This window comes from Pollicipes pollicipes, unplaced genomic scaffold, assembly GCF_011947565.3.
Source record: "Pollicipes pollicipes isolate AB1234 unplaced genomic scaffold, Ppol_2.1 Scaffold_7261;HRSCAF=8764_pilon_pilon_pilon, whole genome shotgun sequence".
Lineage (NCBI taxonomy): Eukaryota > Metazoa > Arthropoda > Thecostraca > Pollicipedomorpha > Pollicipedidae > Pollicipes > Pollicipes pollicipes.
Window position 1 is genome coordinate 42,999,439 of NW_023597054.1, and position 18,404 is coordinate 43,017,842.

General features: G+C 54.8%; 1 protein-coding gene across 1 annotated transcript; it reads right to left on the reverse strand.

The window, feature by feature from the left end:
- Positions 1–195: 195 nt before the first annotated feature.
- LOC119111471 (rhodopsin) lies at positions 196–17,125 on the reverse strand. Its single transcript, XM_037235288.1, has 10 exons — positions 17,067–17,125; positions 15,977–16,128; positions 10,700–10,890; positions 9,657–9,753; positions 8,553–8,676; positions 7,270–7,447; positions 6,605–6,704; positions 4,799–4,932; positions 4,369–4,445; positions 196–343 (listed from the first exon to the last, which is right to left on the reverse strand). The coding sequence occupies exons 2-10, from the start codon at positions 16,065–16,067 to the stop codon at positions 196–198; spliced, it is 1,140 nt and encodes a 379-aa protein (XP_037091183.1). The 5' UTR covers positions 16,068–16,128; positions 17,067–17,125.
- Between the last annotated feature and the right edge of the window lie 1,279 nt (positions 17,126–18,404).

Below are 18,404 nucleotides of genomic sequence, written 5' to 3' on the forward strand. Positions count from 1 at the left end.
TTCGCCCCCCGCTTCGTCTTCAGGTGTCTTTCAACAAGCTCATGCTCGTATCTGGAGGTCCCAGGAACAGAATCCGCACATCTGCGGCATCCCGACGTGAATACGCGTCTGCCTACAGCTCGTATGATGAGTGCAGGCGTGGCTTCAGTCCGCGGAACTGTGTCATCAGGCAGCGTCTCCGCGCGTTCGGCCGCTCTAGAAGAAGATCTCGGCGTTCTTGGCGTAGATGGGCCGGGCCGGGCCGGCGCCAGACACCGCCGGTGAGCAGTTCTGACACAGGCGACCTCGTCGAATCGTTACCGACGAGCGGCGCATCACGCGCAGCTCCAGCCCGGACGAGTCCCTGCCGGCGGGGGCGACTGCTGTCAGCGCCCGCCCGACGCGACAGCGGCCTGTGCGCCGCTGTCGAGGCGCGCCGACGGCGCAGACTGGGGCCGCCCGTGATGAAGCTGGGTTTCTCCTGACATGTGTTACCGTTTTTGGCATTCGCGGCGGCACGACGCTGACACGGCGTGTTCGGCAGCGGGCGGGGCTCATACGGGGCGTTGTTTACGCCAGGCGTTGCTGACTTCGTGCCCGGCATATGGATGACTAGCTTAAACCTGATACGGGAGAAGGATTTGCACATGATCTAGACAAAGTTCATCACAATGTGTGTCAAAAAATAAGTCCTGCGATAAACTGTTCAAGCTGCATCGGTGTAATGCATTTCCACTACACATTTCCAAATTATAATGCATTTGATTTTTCAATGTATCGGCTCCCTAATAAACGCATTTGTGGCTGCTGCTGATATAAGCTATATTGGATTGCACTGATTTCATGAAGGAAAAAAGGAAGGATTTCCTGAAAATTTTCCATCACTCGCTATTGCACACCCAGCCTATTGGTGACAAGTCATGGGCCTATTCAAAGCATTAACTTTCACTATACGCATGCAAGTCGCACTTCAATATCACCAGACATGGACGGGCGCTGGTCTAGAAAGGTCATCATTGGTCTAGAAAGCTGCAAAAAATGCCCCGTTTTTCCTGAACGTTGCAAGGTCACGGTCCTCCAGTGTTTTTGCATCATATTCAAGCTGCAGATTGACAGGCATGACAGCTATGCCATACCTCCGCTGACGTGATGAATATAGTCGTATTTTTAGAAACCACTGCCGTCCCAACAGTACAGTTTAGCGTCTTTCGTCCTCATCCTCCCTGCGCCTGAGCACTAGGCTCCCACGCCGCGAAACATTACGTCACCGGGGAAAAGATCAGGGCTCGGGTCATCATCCTTGATGTTTCTTGTCGACGTCAGTTTGGCAGCCAGGACCGCACTAATGGTAGTTCCGCTGGCAACTGAGACCCCGTTTCGTCCGCGTTGACATAGAGACCCGTCGTCTTTCCCCCAGCATCAAGCCGCTTACAAAGCGGTCTCGACCTCGCGTTACAGCTGAGCCAGAGTTTCTAGCTTAGAGCTGATCACAGCAGCGGCTACCATGTGGCACCCTAGGGAATGTGTAGTTGTGTGGGTATCTCTCGATCGAAAACGTGACAATGGTAGAAAACCATAACTCATCTGGACTTGCGTAGAGCAAAAAATACACAACGCGCAGGTCCGTCGCCAGCACCTTTATTAAACCTAAACCCCACTAGCTCCTTGCTACACGCCCGCGAAGACGTACAAACTTTTCGGGGAGACTATTTCGGGACCACCCAGGCACCCTTGACACCATGACGAGGTCATTCAAATCCTGCTATTCCATTAGTCATGCGGCGATCAAGGCCAAGGAACATATAATTGTCGAGCCGCTTCTATCTGACGTTCGTGAGCACGATTTCCAAATATAACGGCCGTCAATGGGCTTGCAATCAATGTTATCTAAAGTACGAGGATGTAATAAAATAGTGACGTATTAAGAAGTGCATCCAATAAACAGGGGAACTGTGTTCTCTAGAGCAACCCTTTCCATTAAAAAATACACTAACTGTTAAAAAGGTGCTTATATCCTCATATCTGAAGTTAGTTTCATTATCTTCAATGTGGAACGTTCCCTTTGAGCTCGAACTGGAACTTGCGTGGCTAAGTCTAGGCACCGGCCGACTTGATGTCGTCAGCGTCAGCGGCGATTTTCGCTCGCATATGCGACCTCTTAAATTTCGCATCGCCTCGCCTGCTGCTGGAATTTCGTTTCGCTTCGCCCAGCGCCGGCAGCGTCCGTTCATCCCGCCGGGAGCAGAACACGGCGCCGGCCAGAGCTCGCAGTCGATCTGATGCGCCGAACAATACGAGCCCTGGCTTCCAGATAAGCCATATCAGCACGCGTGCCGAGCTGGAGAACTCTCGAGCCCGGCCGGCGGTGCGGAGTCAGGGCGCTAGGTCCGCCGCCCCCCCCCCCCCCCCCCCCCCCCCCCCCACAGGCGGGCAAGGTGACACATGGCTGCCACGTGCCGATGCCGCGCCCGCGGCGCGCGCTGTGCCGTCCCATGACTGGTTGGTTAATGTGATACGGTGTCGTCTTCAACACACCCGAGGTCTCCTGAGGTCACTCAGTTCACAGCGCCCCATGGGGCATTCTTAGTCTAATGGCCATCGCTGATGAAGTGACATTTTGCAAATCGCCTGGCGAATGCTCCGGACACATTGCACACTCAGTTTCGGAGATTGGAGACGATGGCGATCTACGAAAAGCTAAAATCTTTGAAAACAAGAAGATGCTAAGTTACTGAGCGATAGTAAATTGTGAAAAATGATTAGGTCTCTATCTTGCGTGCGCCACTTCCGTCACTCTTCTCCATAAATGAAAAATCAGCTCTTTAAATCAAATGAGTCCTTCAAATGGTCTTTAGGACAAGACGTTTTCAGGTTTGCAGCCGAAGCGACAAGAGTTACTTCAGCTGCATCTATAATAACCGCTGGCGCATGTTGGCGTGCTGGCCGAAGTCTGGGGGCCTTCTTACGGAACTGTGCTGGGCCCACACCTGTGCATCACCGCGCTGTGATGCGACGATCACAACCACAGGACAATATCAGCCAATTAGGTAACGCCAAACGCCAGGTGACTGCCGAACGCTGCTGTGCTCCCAATCTGCGTCCAAATCACGCTTACCCATAGCGAACAGTCAGGCTTTGCTGCCTCATTAGGTTTTGCAACTCGGCAAATGCGTAAATGTAATATGTTTTGATAAGCTTTTGAGGTTAGATAGTCTGTTGGGCATTATAGAGTTGTAAATAACTGGGATATCTAACGATTCACGTATCTGACATGGGGTCCTTAGCCTCGTGAATCATACGTCGCCGCGCTACACACATGGTAGTGTAACATGAGGCCCCCATCCTAAGCCTCGTGAACCATAAGTCACTGCGCTACACCCATGGTAGTGTCATGTGAAGCCCCACATCTTTAGTCCCATGAACCATAAGTCAACGCTCTACACCCATGGTAGTGTCACGTGAGGCCCTCATCTTTGGCCTCGTGAACCATAAGTCACCGCTCTACACCCATGGTAGTGTCACGTGAGGCCTCCACCTTTAGCCTGGTGAACCAAAAGTCACAGCGCTACACCCATGATAGTGTCACGTGAGGCCCCCATCTTTAGCCTCGTGAACCAAAAGTCACCGCGCTACACCCATGGTAGTAGCGCGGTACGTGAGGCCCCATCTTTAGCCTCGTGAACCATAAGTCGCTGCGCTACACCCATGATCGTATCACGTTAGGTCCCCATCCTTCATCGCGACACCAAGAATAGGTGAGCTTCGCTGACATGAACTGGGACGAGAGTACCGTGATACCATGCTTCCGGTGTGTCAGTGCACGCTCCATGCGAACTGACGCTTGCTACCTGATGAGCATCACAAACTGTTTTTTTTTGGGGGGGGGGAGGACGCGGCGCACAGTAACAGGCGTCGTTCTATAGACCCTCAGCGGCTGCCAAGGCCAGTTCGTGTGCTCGGTGTCCATAGCGGGATTCGGGATTCGAAACCAGGCCCTCCAAGTGGGACCCGAAGGAGCTAACCTCTCAGCCAGTACGCCCCGCCACGCACTCTGTTTCCAGACATCTGCTATATACGTTCTGTCCAACCAAACGAGGTGCTGTTGCTTAGAGAGCGCGCACCCGGTCGTGCGTGCTCTCCTCGGGCGTCCGTGCCTGATTGGGACGCCATTTGATTGCCTTTTTGGGTGAGCCGCTTGGCAAAACTGGTGCCGGGTTTAATTATCAATAAATATTATTTATCACAGTATGGCCAACGGTGGTCATTGTTCGGAGGAAACTGCCACATCATTCGACAGACTTGATAACAATCAGCTGGGGAGACTGAGCCAATCTACCCACTTGAGCGCACCACTACGCCGGCATCCTTCTCAAAGACATAGGTACTTGCCTTGTCCTCACGGAGTTGGATGACGTACGTGCCGGCGTCCAGGCCTTTGACCAGGAACCGAACTTTTTCTTTAGAGCCTGGCAATCAGAGCATAACGCCGTGATTAACAGTGAAGTTCAGTGATAAAACGGAATGCAGCGCTCCAAAGCTCCCACTACTGCACTGAACACGAACCTGACGTACGGAATGCAACGGTTTAAACCTGTCCCTACCGCACTGGACACGAACCTGAGGTACGAATCTTGGGTGATTAACAAAAAGCCGGCTGTTGATGCCAATGCCCCACGTCTATGGTAAAAAATACGGACTGATAGCAGTCCTGCATACGCTCGCCTCAAATCCATAATTCCTGAGCGCTTGGGATGCGGAGGGGCAGGGGAGGGGGAGGCGCCGCATACTGATGACGCTCGCCTCACGAGTCAGCGCTCACCTTGCGGAACTTTTGGTGGGCCAGGCCGTAGATGAAGGGGTTGTACACGGCCGAGGTCTTGGCAAAAATAGCGCAGCTGACTGAGACGAAGGGCGTCAGCCGGCGACTGCCCGTCATGCCCAAGATCACCACAACTGCGGGGCCAGAGAACACCGTCATGGAGCGCGGCGAGACGGGCGTGACCCCGTCCAAATGTCATCATGCCTCCGGAGCACACTGCCACGTGTCCCTGATGCATCCAAACGTTAGCATGCCTCCGGAGAACACTGTCACGTGTCTTTGATGCGTCCAAACGTCATCATGCCTCCAGAGAACACTGTCACGTGTCTTTGATGCGTCCAAACGTCATCATACCTCCGGAGAACACTGTCACGTGTCTTTGATGCGTCCAAACGTCATCATACCTCCGGAGAACACTGTCACGTGTCTTTGATGCGTCCAAACGTCATCATACCTCCGGAGCACACTGTCACGTGTCTTTGATGCGTCCAAACGTCATCATACCTCCGGAGAACACTGTCACGTGTCTCTGTTACGTCCAAACGTCATCATGCCTCCGGAGAACACTGTCACGTGTCTCTGTTACGTCCAAACGTCATCATACCTCCGGAGAACACTGTCACGTGTCTTTGATGCGTCCAAACGTCATCATACCTCCGGAGAACACTGTCACGTGTCTCTGATACGTCCAAACGTCATCATGCCTCCGGAGAACACTGTCACGTGTCTCTGATACGTCCAAACGTCATCATACCTCCGGAGAACACTGTCACGTGTCTTTGATGCGTCCAAACGTCATCATACCTCCGGAGAACACTGTCACGTGTCTCTGATACGTCCAAATGTCGTCATGTCTCCGGAGAACACTGTCGCGTGTGTCTGTTACGTCCAAACGTCATCATGCGTCCAGAGAGCACTGCTACGTATCCCTGATACGCTGAAACGCGCGACTGACGGCGACAGCTGGGGTCTTAGTCCGGGGTGGCAACGTGTTTAACGATGATGCGATCTATGTCTTTAATCCAGGGTGTGGCCGCTTCTATGCGGGTTGTACGGGGCAGCCACAGAACCACGTAAACAATTTGATGGCATTAATCCAGAGTGTGGCTGCCACTATTGGCATTGCACGCCACACAGGCATGCAAACCCTTTGACGTCATTAATCCAGAGTGTGGCCCCCACTATTCGCATTGCACGGGCAGCCACACGACCATTTGGTGGAGGCTGCCAATAAGCTGCCATCGATCCACTTGTACAGGCCTGTTATCCGAACTTCAGCAGGGGCTCACCTTACACTTTTCGTCGCGTGAAGTGTGCTTCTCCAGCTACCTTTTTCAGTTTTGTTCATGAATCCTCGATCACTGGGCACCACTCGATGCGGCTGGGTGGGGTGAGTTTAGAAACCCCCTTTTATCATGGAAATGTAAGAATCAAGACCGCACAAACCTATTAAGATACGCGTTATGGTCACAGTGGCCCATCCCCATCTCGCGACAGCACGAGAGTTTTGACCAAGCAAAACATTCAAAACTGTTCTGCTGCGGACGTGTTCATTCCCCGGTGGTCTGGGTCCTACTTTGCAACGTTTTGTGACTGGGTCTGGTGCGTGAGTACAAGTTCACAGATAGGGTAACTCGACTGACTTTATGATGGTTCTGCACATTGGCGCCAGCCACAAAAAAAGCCTCACGTGCCGCACCAGTCTTCGCCCGGCCCCTGCTCGCCGCGAGACACGTCCAGAGGTGGCCGGCGATCTGCGTTCTTAGCGAGAGGGTGGAGAGCGGTCGGCCCGGCGCCTCCACTGACCTGTGTACGGGGTCCACGAGAGGCACCACGCGACAACCAGGATCATGATGGTCCTGGTCAGCTGCGTCTCCTTTTTGCGCAGCAGACTCTCTCGGATCGTCTGCAATGCGTAGAGGCGGCGCTGCTCACACGGTAGGCCGCTACGTACCATTGCAATGCATGTGGTCATTACATATCCGTGGCCTTTCCAAGGAAGAGGAGAGGGATAAAAAGAAGCCACTTGTGTTAGATGCCTGCTCATAAAATATATTTCCTTGGTCATTGCGTGCCATCGCGTGTTATGCTTCTCAAGAATTTCATATCGGCATTCCTCTCACACTTGGTTTGAACATTTTATTTTAATTTTGATGCTTTAGACTTGTCTTGGACAAGTGGTTTATTGGGAGCAGTGCAGTGGCCAAAAAATGTACCCGAATTACAAGTTACCAGGTCAAAGCAGTTGCACCAGCTGATATGAAATACTAAAACCTACGTTTGCGATTACACTCGCTCGCACAACAAGCATTCGAAACCTTAAAGGCCATGCTCACCATCGAGCCAAGCCCTTTACCAACGTTAGATGCTTGCAAAATTTTTCCTTTACCTTTTACACTTACAAAGTCCTTTACCAACGCTAGGTGCTTGCTTGTCTCGATGCATGCAAAATTTTCATCACTTCATCTCACCTTGATTGGCAGACCAAATTTGGTGTGAACAGCTATTTCCGGCAGCTGACTCAGCATCTTGTATATGCCGCAGTAGCACCTGATGATGACGAACAGTGGCACCACGTAGCAGAGGACGATGGAGAGGCCGATGTAGACCCGTGTCACGATGTCTGTTGATATGTAGTCGAAGGTGCAACTGTGAGAAAAAGGGACGCGTCAGTGACTGATTTGTTACCGACACAAGCCGGTAAAAAAACTGTTGGAATAATTGTTCGGATCATCATCGTCGTCTGGCGTACTAGCACTAGCTATTACTAGCACACCAGGCGAGGACAATAGCCCGAAAATTGTTCCTAATAACATACCAAACGAACAGGATAGCAACAATTATTTTTACACATAAAAGTCCTAAAAACACATCAAACGAGGGCGATAGCCCGAACAATTTTTCCATCCGTGATACCAATGCCTCGTCTCAATCCTCCGGCGAGGCTGTAAAAAAACCTATTTATCTGAACTAACGTTAAGCTTGCTTGAGTAACCGATGGACCACGCCAGCAGTTTCATCGTCGACATGGCGACGTTTGCGTTGCAAATCGTTGATGCCGGTGGCGTGGGTTAGAGTAAAGGTCTACTTCGAGGAGAGTTTGGTGGAAACTGACATTGCTATGTCAACTGTTCGTTACATTAGGTCATATGTGGCAGAAGCTCTTCAGTCTCATACTGAGCACAGTTACCGAGCACACGCTTCCACAAGCGCGCGTTTTACGTGACTACGAGAACAGTCTGCGTCAGCTGAAATTGGCCATGGCGGCCCGGGTCAGCCTGCCCCCGGCCTGTTCCCAGCATCTTGTGCACCGCTGACAGTGATCGCAGAGGTTCGCCATACAAAAGGTGACGCGGCGACGACACCAGCCTGGGACCGTTGGAACAAACCAACTGCAGGCAAAATCACCTCAAAGCATTTTATTGTAGCGCGCTGACAGGACGCCATCAAGCGCGGATGGCTTTTTTTTAGCCAAAAGGGCGTTGTTTGTGCAACTGAAAAGTACTGCAGGGGCCGTAGTAGCTGATCCCGCTGATCGACTATTGTTAGGCCCTAAGTCACAACCGCACCTGCGGCCTCGCCGGGATGTCATCGGGGCTCCGGCCCACAAGCCCGACACCTGGCGAGCGGTGCCGACAGCGACGCGCACTAGCTCCCAAAACCCGTCAGGAAAAGCCGACCAAAACATTTGGAAGTCCGGGGGAGATGGGCGTGCCCCCACCACCACCCCAACCACACTGACCATTCTCCTCACCTCGTCATAAAGCCCTCCGTCACGAAACGACTGACACCGAAGAACGGCAGGCTCATCCATATGGCCGAGAATACCCAGACGAAGATGATGCGGGGGCCGGTGACGCGCAGGCCCAGCGCACAATCTGAAACACAGCAAACGTACGCGGTCAGCCGGAACGCACGGGGTCAGCCCGAATGAACGGGGTCAGCCGGAATGCACGGGGTCAGCCGGAATGCACGGGGTCAGCCGGAATGTGTGAGGCCAGATGGAGCGATCGCCAGTTAGGCGACGTGGAAAGCTGTGCTGGGGCACCCACGAAATCTTCTCATTAAAATGTTGTCGACATGCCGGAGGGACGCGCATCAAGCCAGGAACTGGGTCCCTGGTATCAGGGCTCCTGCGAGTCCAGCTGGATGCAAATGTTCTTGCTTCATTTACGGCGGCTCACCAAACGTCACGCTATGCACCAGAAACACGCAAGCGTGGGGTTCAGAGCGTGTTGACCGACATCAAAGGCTTCTGCGTGGCGTTCCATAGAGCCGCCACGTCCGGGCTTGTGTTAATTCGATGTGAGTGCACTTTGGATGAAAGGATCATTGCAAACAGATGATCACAGTGGCAAGGCTGCCTCGCTCGATAACCATCGTTGCGACCTACTATGGAAATTATTCGCTTCATATGAGATATTGCTGAGTGGGTTTGGACGAGGAAAGAAAGTGCAAAAGGTGAGAAGTAAACAAGAATAGCAAACAAAATAAATATTTAGAAATAAAAAGCAGAATAAAAGATTCAAATTATATATTCGAGCGAACCGAGCGCACTCGGGTCGTATCCTGTGGATGAGAAGTGGTTAACGCAGGTCGACGAAACATCTCCAGCGTGTACTTGGGTGTTGCCGAGAGCGTTACATTACAAGCCTGCCGTTTACTGTGGGATTGAGCTTTGATCTAGCTGCTCCAGAACGTCCGAGAGCATCCTGTTTCATTATCTTATATTACAAGCTGAACAAACCCGCTATAGCCAGGATTACTGCATAGCCTGTCAGGACATATGTGATCTTCTCAACGATTGCGGCAACTGCGGCAAACAGCGCCGTACAGCGCACGACCGAACGCCACTCACCGGGTACTTTACCGAGCACCGACCTCCGCTCCGAGGCGATCATTGCCAGGCTCATGATGGACGCGGTGCCGAACAGGCCGCCGCAGAAGCCGTACACCTGTGGAGACAGGACGTCAGCTTCATCACCTCACCACCAATGGCCAGACCGTCGCTGGCCAGCTTGAGATTGCCGGCGACGCACTGAGGCCGCCACGCAAGCTCGCATTGCTCGCGCATTTGATCGAGTGATTAAAGTTCCGTGCGCTACGGCAGTGTGGTGCGCGCAGAGACACGTCGGTCCCGCGGACATCCAGCCGGGCTACATCCTACCGGACACAGAGACAAGTCGGCCCCGCGGACATCCAGCCGGGCTACATCCCACCGGACACAGAGACAAGTCGGCCCCGCGGACATCCAGCCGGGCTACATCCCACCGGACACAGAGACAAGTCGGCCCCGCGGACATCCAGCCGGGCTACATCCCACCGGACACAGAGACAAGTCGGCCCCGCGGACATCCAGCCGGGCTACATCCTACCGGACACAGAGACAAGTCGGCCCCGCGGACATCCAGCCGGGCTACAGCCTACCAGACACAGAGACAAGTCGGCCCCGCGGACATCCAGCCGGGCTACATCCCACCGGACACAGAGACAAGTCGGCCCCGCGGACATCCAGCCGGGCTACAGCCTACCAGACACATCAGGTTGGGTGGGTCAAGCCTGCTCGCCTGCTGTTCAGCTGCGCTATTCGCCGGCCTCGACCCAGCTGCGCGGAAAGACCCGGCCGGGCTACAGCTCATCTGCTGCGCCCAGATGGGGGCCACCCAGCGGTGATATAGCTCACCTGGCACGCCCAGATGGGGCCACCCAGTGGTGGTATAGCTCACCTGGCACGCCCGGATGGGGGGCCACCCAGTGGCGATATAGCTCACCTGGCATGCCCAGATGGGGTCACCCAGTGGTGGTATAGGTCACCTGGCACGCCCGCATGGAGGCCATCCAGCGGTGATACAGCTCATCTGGCACGCCCAGATGGGGCCACCCAGTGGTGGTATAGCTCACCTGGCACGCCCAAGTGGGGGCCACCCAGCGGTGGCTGAAGCTGTTGGCCACCAGCAGCGGCACCTGAGTGAGCGTCATGCCCAAGTCGCTGATGGCCAGGCTCGTCATCAGGTGGTTGGAGCGGGTGCGCAGCGACGCGATAGTGGTGAACATGCAGAGGGCCACCGAGTTGCCTGTCGTGGCCAGCACGCCTGCCGAACAGCCGGCGAGTAGTGAGCATGGCCGGTCCACATCCAACAGCGCCCGGTTCCGCCCGGCACAACCTGTTCATCGCCCGTAGGCTGGCCAGGTGCGAGACGACAAGGAGCCCCGAGGGCTGACGGACTGAGACACGGAACGGCGGCGAAATGTGGGTGCGAACATACTCAAGCACGAAACGACACGTAGCCCTCGGAGGTGACAGGCTGAAGCAGGAGACGCAGAGCCTCTGTGGTTAGGTAGAATGAGGCGCGAAACGACAGGAGCTCTCGGAGATGACAGGCTGAAGCAGGAGACGCAGAGCCTCTGTGATTAGGTAGAATGAGACGCGAAACGACAGGAGCTCTCGGAGATGACTGAGACGTGAGACTACAGGAAGCTCCGGGAGCTAAAAAGCTGACAAACGAGACAGCAGAAAGCTAACAGGCTGTTGCACAGAACACGAGATGGCACGGAGTTCTGAGAGGCGACAGGCAGAGGCTCGAGACGACATAGTTCCAGGATTCCGCAGATTGAACATAATATGACAGGGAGCCTGGGCAACGACAGGCTGAGTCACGTGACACCACAGAGCTGTGGGCACAGGCGGACTCTGAGACGAGGGAAGACACGCAGCCCTGGGAGCGGGCGCCACGGCACTGCCAAAGACATGGCTCCCAAAAGACACTGGCGTGGACACCGCTGTACGGAGGGCGTAGTGCCCCAAAACAGCAGGACACTGCATGTGAAGCTGAATGCCGCTGCAGCCAGCGCTTTGAGCAGAGCGCCAGCGTATTCGTGTCCTATATGGTCGCCTCTGGGTAAGCCGGAACAATCAGCAGAAATGTAGGGCGGCGGGCGTCCCAAACTCAATTCGTCGTGGGTGTTTGTGGAACGCCAGCCGTTCGCGAGCTTCTTTGTACGATTCTGGCTGCTTTGACCGAACAGCTGCATTCGCCATTGCTACAGGAACCCAATTAATTTGTGACTCGCGACACTCTGAGTGCATTCTTGATGACTGACGGTGGTTAATGAGTCAGGTCTCGGGGCTGGGTGGGCACGTTTGACCAGAAGTGTCCCGCAGTACATCCTTGATGGCTGACGGTGGTTTATGCGTCAGGTCTCGGGGCTGGGTGGGCACGTTTGACCGGAAGTGTCCCGCAGTGCATCCTTGATGACTGACGGTGGTTAATGAGTCAGGTCTCGGGGCCGGATGGACACGTTTGACCGGAAGTGTCCCGCAGTGCATCCTTGATGACTGACGGTGGTTAATGAGTCAGGTCTCGGGGCCGGGTGGACACGTTTGACCGGAAGTGCCCCGCAGTGCATCCTTGATGACTGACGGTGGTTAATGAGTCAGATCTCGGAGCTGGGTGGGCACGTTTGACCGGAAGTGTCCCGCAGTGCATCCTTGATGACTGACGGTGGTTAATGAGTCAGGTCTCGGGGCTGGGTGGGCACGTTTGAAGTGTCCCGCAGCTGCATCCGCGATGGAAAACCCCATGGAATTAGCCCTCGTCTTATTCAAATTTAGGAAGCTGGTGGCAAAGTTGGGGAATTAGCGGTAAGTTGAGAGCAGCATCTCCAGCAGTAGGCACATGTGAACCCCAGCGCCCATCCGTCGCTCGTTCAGCAATGCCGGATCTGATCCAGAACGAACCTCATGTTTGTCTCACTACGGCTACCGGGTAACACTCAGCTCTTAGTTCAGTGTGACGGAGGAGGCAAAAGTGCGCTTGAAAACCCCATTTGAGGTGGCTATTTCACCAGCTTGTCCAGTATCGTGGTCTTCCTTTGGCACAAATTACGTTCTTTGCATATGTGTAAGTGGCGGGTCAGCGAGCTTTGTGTACGACGATCAATCAGGCAAGCGAAAGGCAATAGTATTTTCACAAGGCATCTCACCTTGCTTAAGCATCGCTTCTCTTTTGTTGTCAACGTGTGCACGAGCAATGCTTGTCTGCGCACTGGATTGTGTTTAACAGCAAAGCAAAAGGCTTTGCTGTTTGATGTGTTTAACCGCGCAGAAAGATACGTCTAGTACGTGGAGAACGTTATCACAGGTGAAACTAACGCAAAAGGTAGAATATTGCACCATTGCATCAGTCTGATACCATAGGCAAAGCCAGCTGCTCTCGCCTAGTGTTGAGCAGCTACAACGCATCACCGAGGTACCTCGTGAAGGAGGGAGCCCAGAGATCAAAGACAAAGCTGTATCTGAATTGATTGCCAACCCAGGATTCCACGCGGTGTTCTTGGTCACGAAAGAAGAATGCTCAAAACTCTTTCGCCGTTTTTCTACTCGCCAGCTACACCTAAACGACAGCTGAAGAACGAGGCGGACACTTTAATCGGATAAAAGGCTGCCGGTATTGAGCAAATGATGACAAATGAGAGTCATCACCGCAGTCATAATTCTCTTCTGTTTTTGGGCATGCATCACCACGTTTGCGTCCCTAGCTTTGCGTCGGTGCGTTGACTAAATCACCACGTTCGCGTCCCTGGCTTTGCGTCGGTGCGTTGACTAAATCACCACGTTTGCGTCCCTGGCTTTGTGTCGGTGCGTTGGCTAAATCACCACGCTTGCGTCCCTGGCTTTGTGTCGGTGCGTTGACTAAATCACCACGCTTTGCGCCCCTGGCTTTGCGTTTGTGCGTTGACTAAATCACCACGCCTGCGTCCCTGGCTTTGCGTCGGTGCGTTGACTAAATCACCACGCTTGCGTCCCTGGCTTTGTGCCGGTGCGTTGGCTAAATCACCACGCTTGCGTCCCTGGCTTTGTGTCGGTGTGCTGGCCAAACCGGAAAGACGCATAGCAGCCCTCAGGATTAGCCCGCCCTGCGCGGCGCTTATCTTAGCAGCCGCTCTTCTGGCTGGTGCACGGGCAGTTGAGCCAGGCTCAGGCAGGGCCGAACACAGTTCTGGCAGGAGTTGCCGAGCGTGATCCCCGTCAGCGCGCGCAGGGAGTGCCGGCCAGCCAGGAGACGTGTCCAGCGGAGCCGTGCGCTGGCCACGTGCCAGCGCCGCGGTGGGCGGCGCCTCGATCCGCGCCCATCTGCCGCCACCGCACGCGTCGCTGGTGACGCTGAGCGTGCCTGGTCAGCACCGTCGGCGGCGACAGAGCGGCCGCGGTGGCGGCGAGGCGAGGCGCGCGCGGCCTGCCGCATGTATCGGGGCGGCGGGGAAGAACAGAGGCCATTTCCGCAATAGTATTTCGGAGATGGGCCGGAGATTAGCGACAATGCTGGCGCGGCGAAGGATAATCCACCACGAGCATGTTGAAGAAGCCCTAGCTGCAATACTGACGAAACATTCGCAAAGACACCGTTGTCGACCAGTGGCCCCTGGCTTTGTCAGACGGTCAGTATTCTGATTTGACACAGAACGGGCTAACTGCCTGTCGCCTGTTCCGACGAGAGTCCCTGCGCCACCTGACCTCACCCCTGGCGCCTCACAGGTACTTGTCCGTCTATCGACGCGACTTGTCACCGTACAGCGTATGCTCGTGGTGCCTTCCTGACTGGCATGGCTACCCTCTGGGTGACGGTCCATCACTCTTGTGCGCAAGAAAAAGTCAGTCTAGTCGATGTGCCTCTAAAGCCCAATAACCATCTCACTAAATGACCTTATTCGCCCCAGTAACAGCGGTAATGGCGCGCGGCCAGTCCCGACCCCGTCCCTCTGCCTACCCTAGCAGGGGCGTCCTTGACGCGGATCGGAAATGGTCCGCCTGTCACCAGCTCGACGGCGGCGGCGCCCCGGCTCCGCGGCGTACACTCGGACGCTGTCCGCGTCGGTTGCATCGCGATCAGGGTGCGGAGTCCCGCTCGACACACCGACAGGCGGCGAACGCGGCAGGCACCTGCGACGCCGCGCGCTGGCGCGAGCGGCGCCGCTCCTGCTGCGCTCCGACGGCAGCCGTCAGATCATGGGAGTCCGAGACGGGGACTGGTGGCTCTCCCTCCCTCTCTCTCTCTCTCTCTCTCTCTCTCTCTCTCTCTCTCTCTCTCTCTCTCTCTCTCTCTCTCTCTCTCTCTCTCTCTCTCTCTCTCTCTCTCTCTCACTAGTGCGGCCACAGCCCCCTCCAAATAGCCCGATTATTCCATCTCTCTGCGGCTATCCGTCTCTCGCTGGCTCGGACGCGAACGCCTCAATGGAACTCTGTAGTGGCAATCTCTGTGGCCAACCACGTGCAACTGAAGACAATCTCACGTCGCATTAACGCCCAGTCCCATTGCCGTGCCAACTGGCAGTTGACGCTCGGCTGCCGGCATGCCATCGCTCCGCCGTCGTCTCGACGCCTGTGTCAAGAGGTTCCAGGCGACGTGCTGAAATCGACTGATTGCTTGGGTTTGTCCGGGGTTCAGCTCCCTTCCAAACTCACCCGTTTCAACGGCCCTGCTTTCCACCAGGGGCTGCTAATGGCCCTGGCCATTGCGTGGATTGACATGTCACATGATAGTGAGTGAGCATGTTTTCATCTCCCTGATCTTGCCGTCATTAGCCTCCGTCATCGTCATTTTGGTCGGTCTAATACCTTCTTGCAGTTTACAAGGTCTTGGCGCTTGATATACACCAGTGCAATACCTCCCACGTAATACCTCCTTGACATTTGTTTGATACCCCTGGCATTGATGTAAATCGGCGATGTCCATCCGACCACTTACATTCTGGCTGTCGCCTCTCCGGCACCTCCGCCCTCTTCGACAACACTAAAACATGACTACGACATCTCCATGACCCCCCCCCCCTTCCCACACACACCGCACCTTTACATCCCTCCCAAGCCCTCAGTACACGTCTGCGATGTTCCGCCGTCGATGGGCGCCTCCGTTGCCTTGATTGGGGCGCTGCGACGTGCTCAGTTGCTGGAAGTACCCGCCTGCCTCTCACCCTGACAAGAACGACAGGCACCGCGGGGAATCGAAGCCCGCACTCATGGGACGCTGCGACGTGCTCAGTTGCTGGGACTACCCACCTGCCTCTCACCCTGACAAGAACGTCCGGCACCGCGGGGAATCGAACCCCGTACTCATGGTTTCCCATACACGCAGCCTAACTACTACGCCACCGACACGCGTCGATCGCCACCGAGCTCACCGATGATGATGTACATCACGCCGATGGCGGTGTGCCAGCCGGGCTGCGGGGCCGGGAACTGGTACCAGTGCGGCAGCACGGCGGGGGCCATGGGGGGCGGCACCAGGCTGAGCAGCGACACGTTCTGCTGGTACAGCCAGGCCGGGAACTCGCTGCCAGCACAGCCGCCCAGAACCGTCAGACGCGGCGGGCGCACGACAGACCAGCGCGGCGATGCGGGCGGCGCTGTCGGGTGGAGCGCCGGCACGGGGCACGGCCGGCGGACGATCGGTGAAAGCGATGTGCCCTGTGGAGGCGGTCATGCCCCTACATATCGGTTAGACGGTCGTTGTTTCATGTGGTCGCAAAACACCCCGAACGGCGTACCGCCCGAAGCCAGGCCAGGCTTCATGCGCGTGCGCTTCATGCACCAGTCGTATCACAACCAAAAGTCGGCCGAATATGCGCTCTGATGAAGCATCCTATGAAGTTAAGAACACGCCCGACGATTTCGTTGACTTGACGTTGACGTCTTGGTATGCGTTATTATCTTAGATTTTGAAAATCGCCATGGTGGTTTATCGCCTCGGGTAGCAGTTTGCTTGCATAATTGCAGCAGAAAGGCTATCAGCCCCGCGATGAAACAATGAGAAATGGAGTTTTATGTCTGCAAGAAGCATTTCTGTAGAGCATACGATTTATGCTGTGGAAATTAAATCAGTGTTCGTGGCTTGACGCGCCTTTGGATGTCTCCAGCCTACATGAAGCTTTTTTTGTCTCTCGTCAGCACAGACGGGACAAGTGACAGGCGCTAACATCGGAGGATAAAATAAATCGCTGAATAAATCCAACTACCGTCGCTCAGAGCAGTCCCATTTCTTTTCTTTTCTTTTTTGATAGAACTTTACTTTCCGTCTCGCCCCGTATCTTCCGACAGCAACCTGAAGTGAGTGAAAAATCTGCGAGCGAAATCTGACGAAGGGCATCGGAGGCGCGCGTGGTGCGCTGGGCTGATCGCTCCGATCATGCCTCAGCGGCGCACGAGCTGCATCTTAGGCTGCGTCAGCATATGCGAACGCTCACCAGCGGTGTCGCCTTGTTTCGGGCGTACCTTGATGCGAGGTGACAGCTGTCACAGGGACGCTGTCAGAACACGCGCCGCGTGGCCAGCACGTCACCGGCAGCACTGCGAAACAAGGTCGCGCTACGCGAAAGATGTATTGGTGCGCATGCGCAGACCAACTCTGACAGAAGGCATCGGACGGCACTGGGGGAATCTCTGTCGTCAGCTGCTATGAATGCCGACTGCTGCTGTCGGAACCAACGTCGCAGCGTCTTGCGGCTCCACATTGCAGGTCCAGTGGTCAGCCCCAGCCCGACACGACCCTGACCTGATATGACCTTTTATCACACCTCCCATTTCAAGTTTGGCTGCATTTAGTCAGTGCAGTAGTCGGACCTTGATCATGGTGTCGCATGAGACAGGCCTCTTAAGGTGCATGGTGAGCGAAGGGGCGTCGCACAGCAGATGGGCAGAGCACATAATCCGAACTTTGGCGTGTTCCCACAGGGGTACCGCCACCCTTCTCCATCTTATGCTTTGATGAAACCGCAAGATGGCGCTGCCAAAGACTCAAGCAACGACTGCTTACACAGGCATACGGGTACCTAAATTTATGTGTCTTAACTCACAACCTGAAAGCGTAGGACTGGGTTGGGAGGTGGACGTTGCAGCGGTCATATTAATTTCTATGGAAGGTCACCAAGCCCACGGCTGTTAGCGCTGAAAGATCATCATTGCGGCAGTCTTAGTGCACAAACAGCTGCTTTTGATTAGGGAACGGCTGGTCACGCATCAAAGGAAGTTTCCATCGCCTTACTGAATTTTCCCATTCCCTCAGAGTCACGCCATGGTGCAATGACGTCAGTACAGACTGACGAATGAACTTACAGTATCTTCCCGCCGCGTCAGTTTTAAGAAATGGGCGTGCCTTTTCCGTCGGTGATCGCGACTCCACACGACGGACTGCATCAGACACCAGGCGTCTGTTTCTGACAGGGGCACTTCGTCAGTGATCATGACGCCACACGTCGAACTGCATCAGACACCAGGTGCCTGTTTCTGACAGGGGCACTTCGTCAGTGGCGGTTGCCAGGTTTGCCAGTCTGCAGACGGTGGGCTCAGGATCTCATTGGGCTAGGACTCTAACGACATGATGGTCGCCATGTCCTACCAGTCATCCGATAGAACGACAGGTATTCTCTCTCTTCTCTCCGTACTAGGCTGCGGCACAATGTCATGCAGTGCGACTCGAGCTTTGTGTGCGATGCTGAATGTTTCTAATTGGTGAAACGAAGCCATTTCTCAATAAAGGAAATCCACTTAGCAGTCACCTGGTCTGTGATGTAAATGTTCACGCTTCACTGTCGCATTCCTTTACTTTGCCGA

Excerpts from the sequence above, each read along its gene's own strand:
- LOC119111471 (XM_037235288.1), bottom strand. The coding sequence starts at position 16,067 with ATGGCCCCCGCCGTGCTGCCGCACTGGTACCAGTTCCCGGCCCCGCAG. Across the intron at positions 4,933-6,604 it reads CTCGTGGACCCCGTACACAG|TTGTGGTGATCTTGGGCATG; the intron begins GTCAGTGGAGGC and ends CTGGCCCCGCAG. Across the intron at positions 344-4,368 it reads TCCAACTCCGTGAGGACAAG|GGACTCGTCCGGGCTGGAGC; the intron begins GCAAGTACCTAT and ends CCCCGCCGGCAG.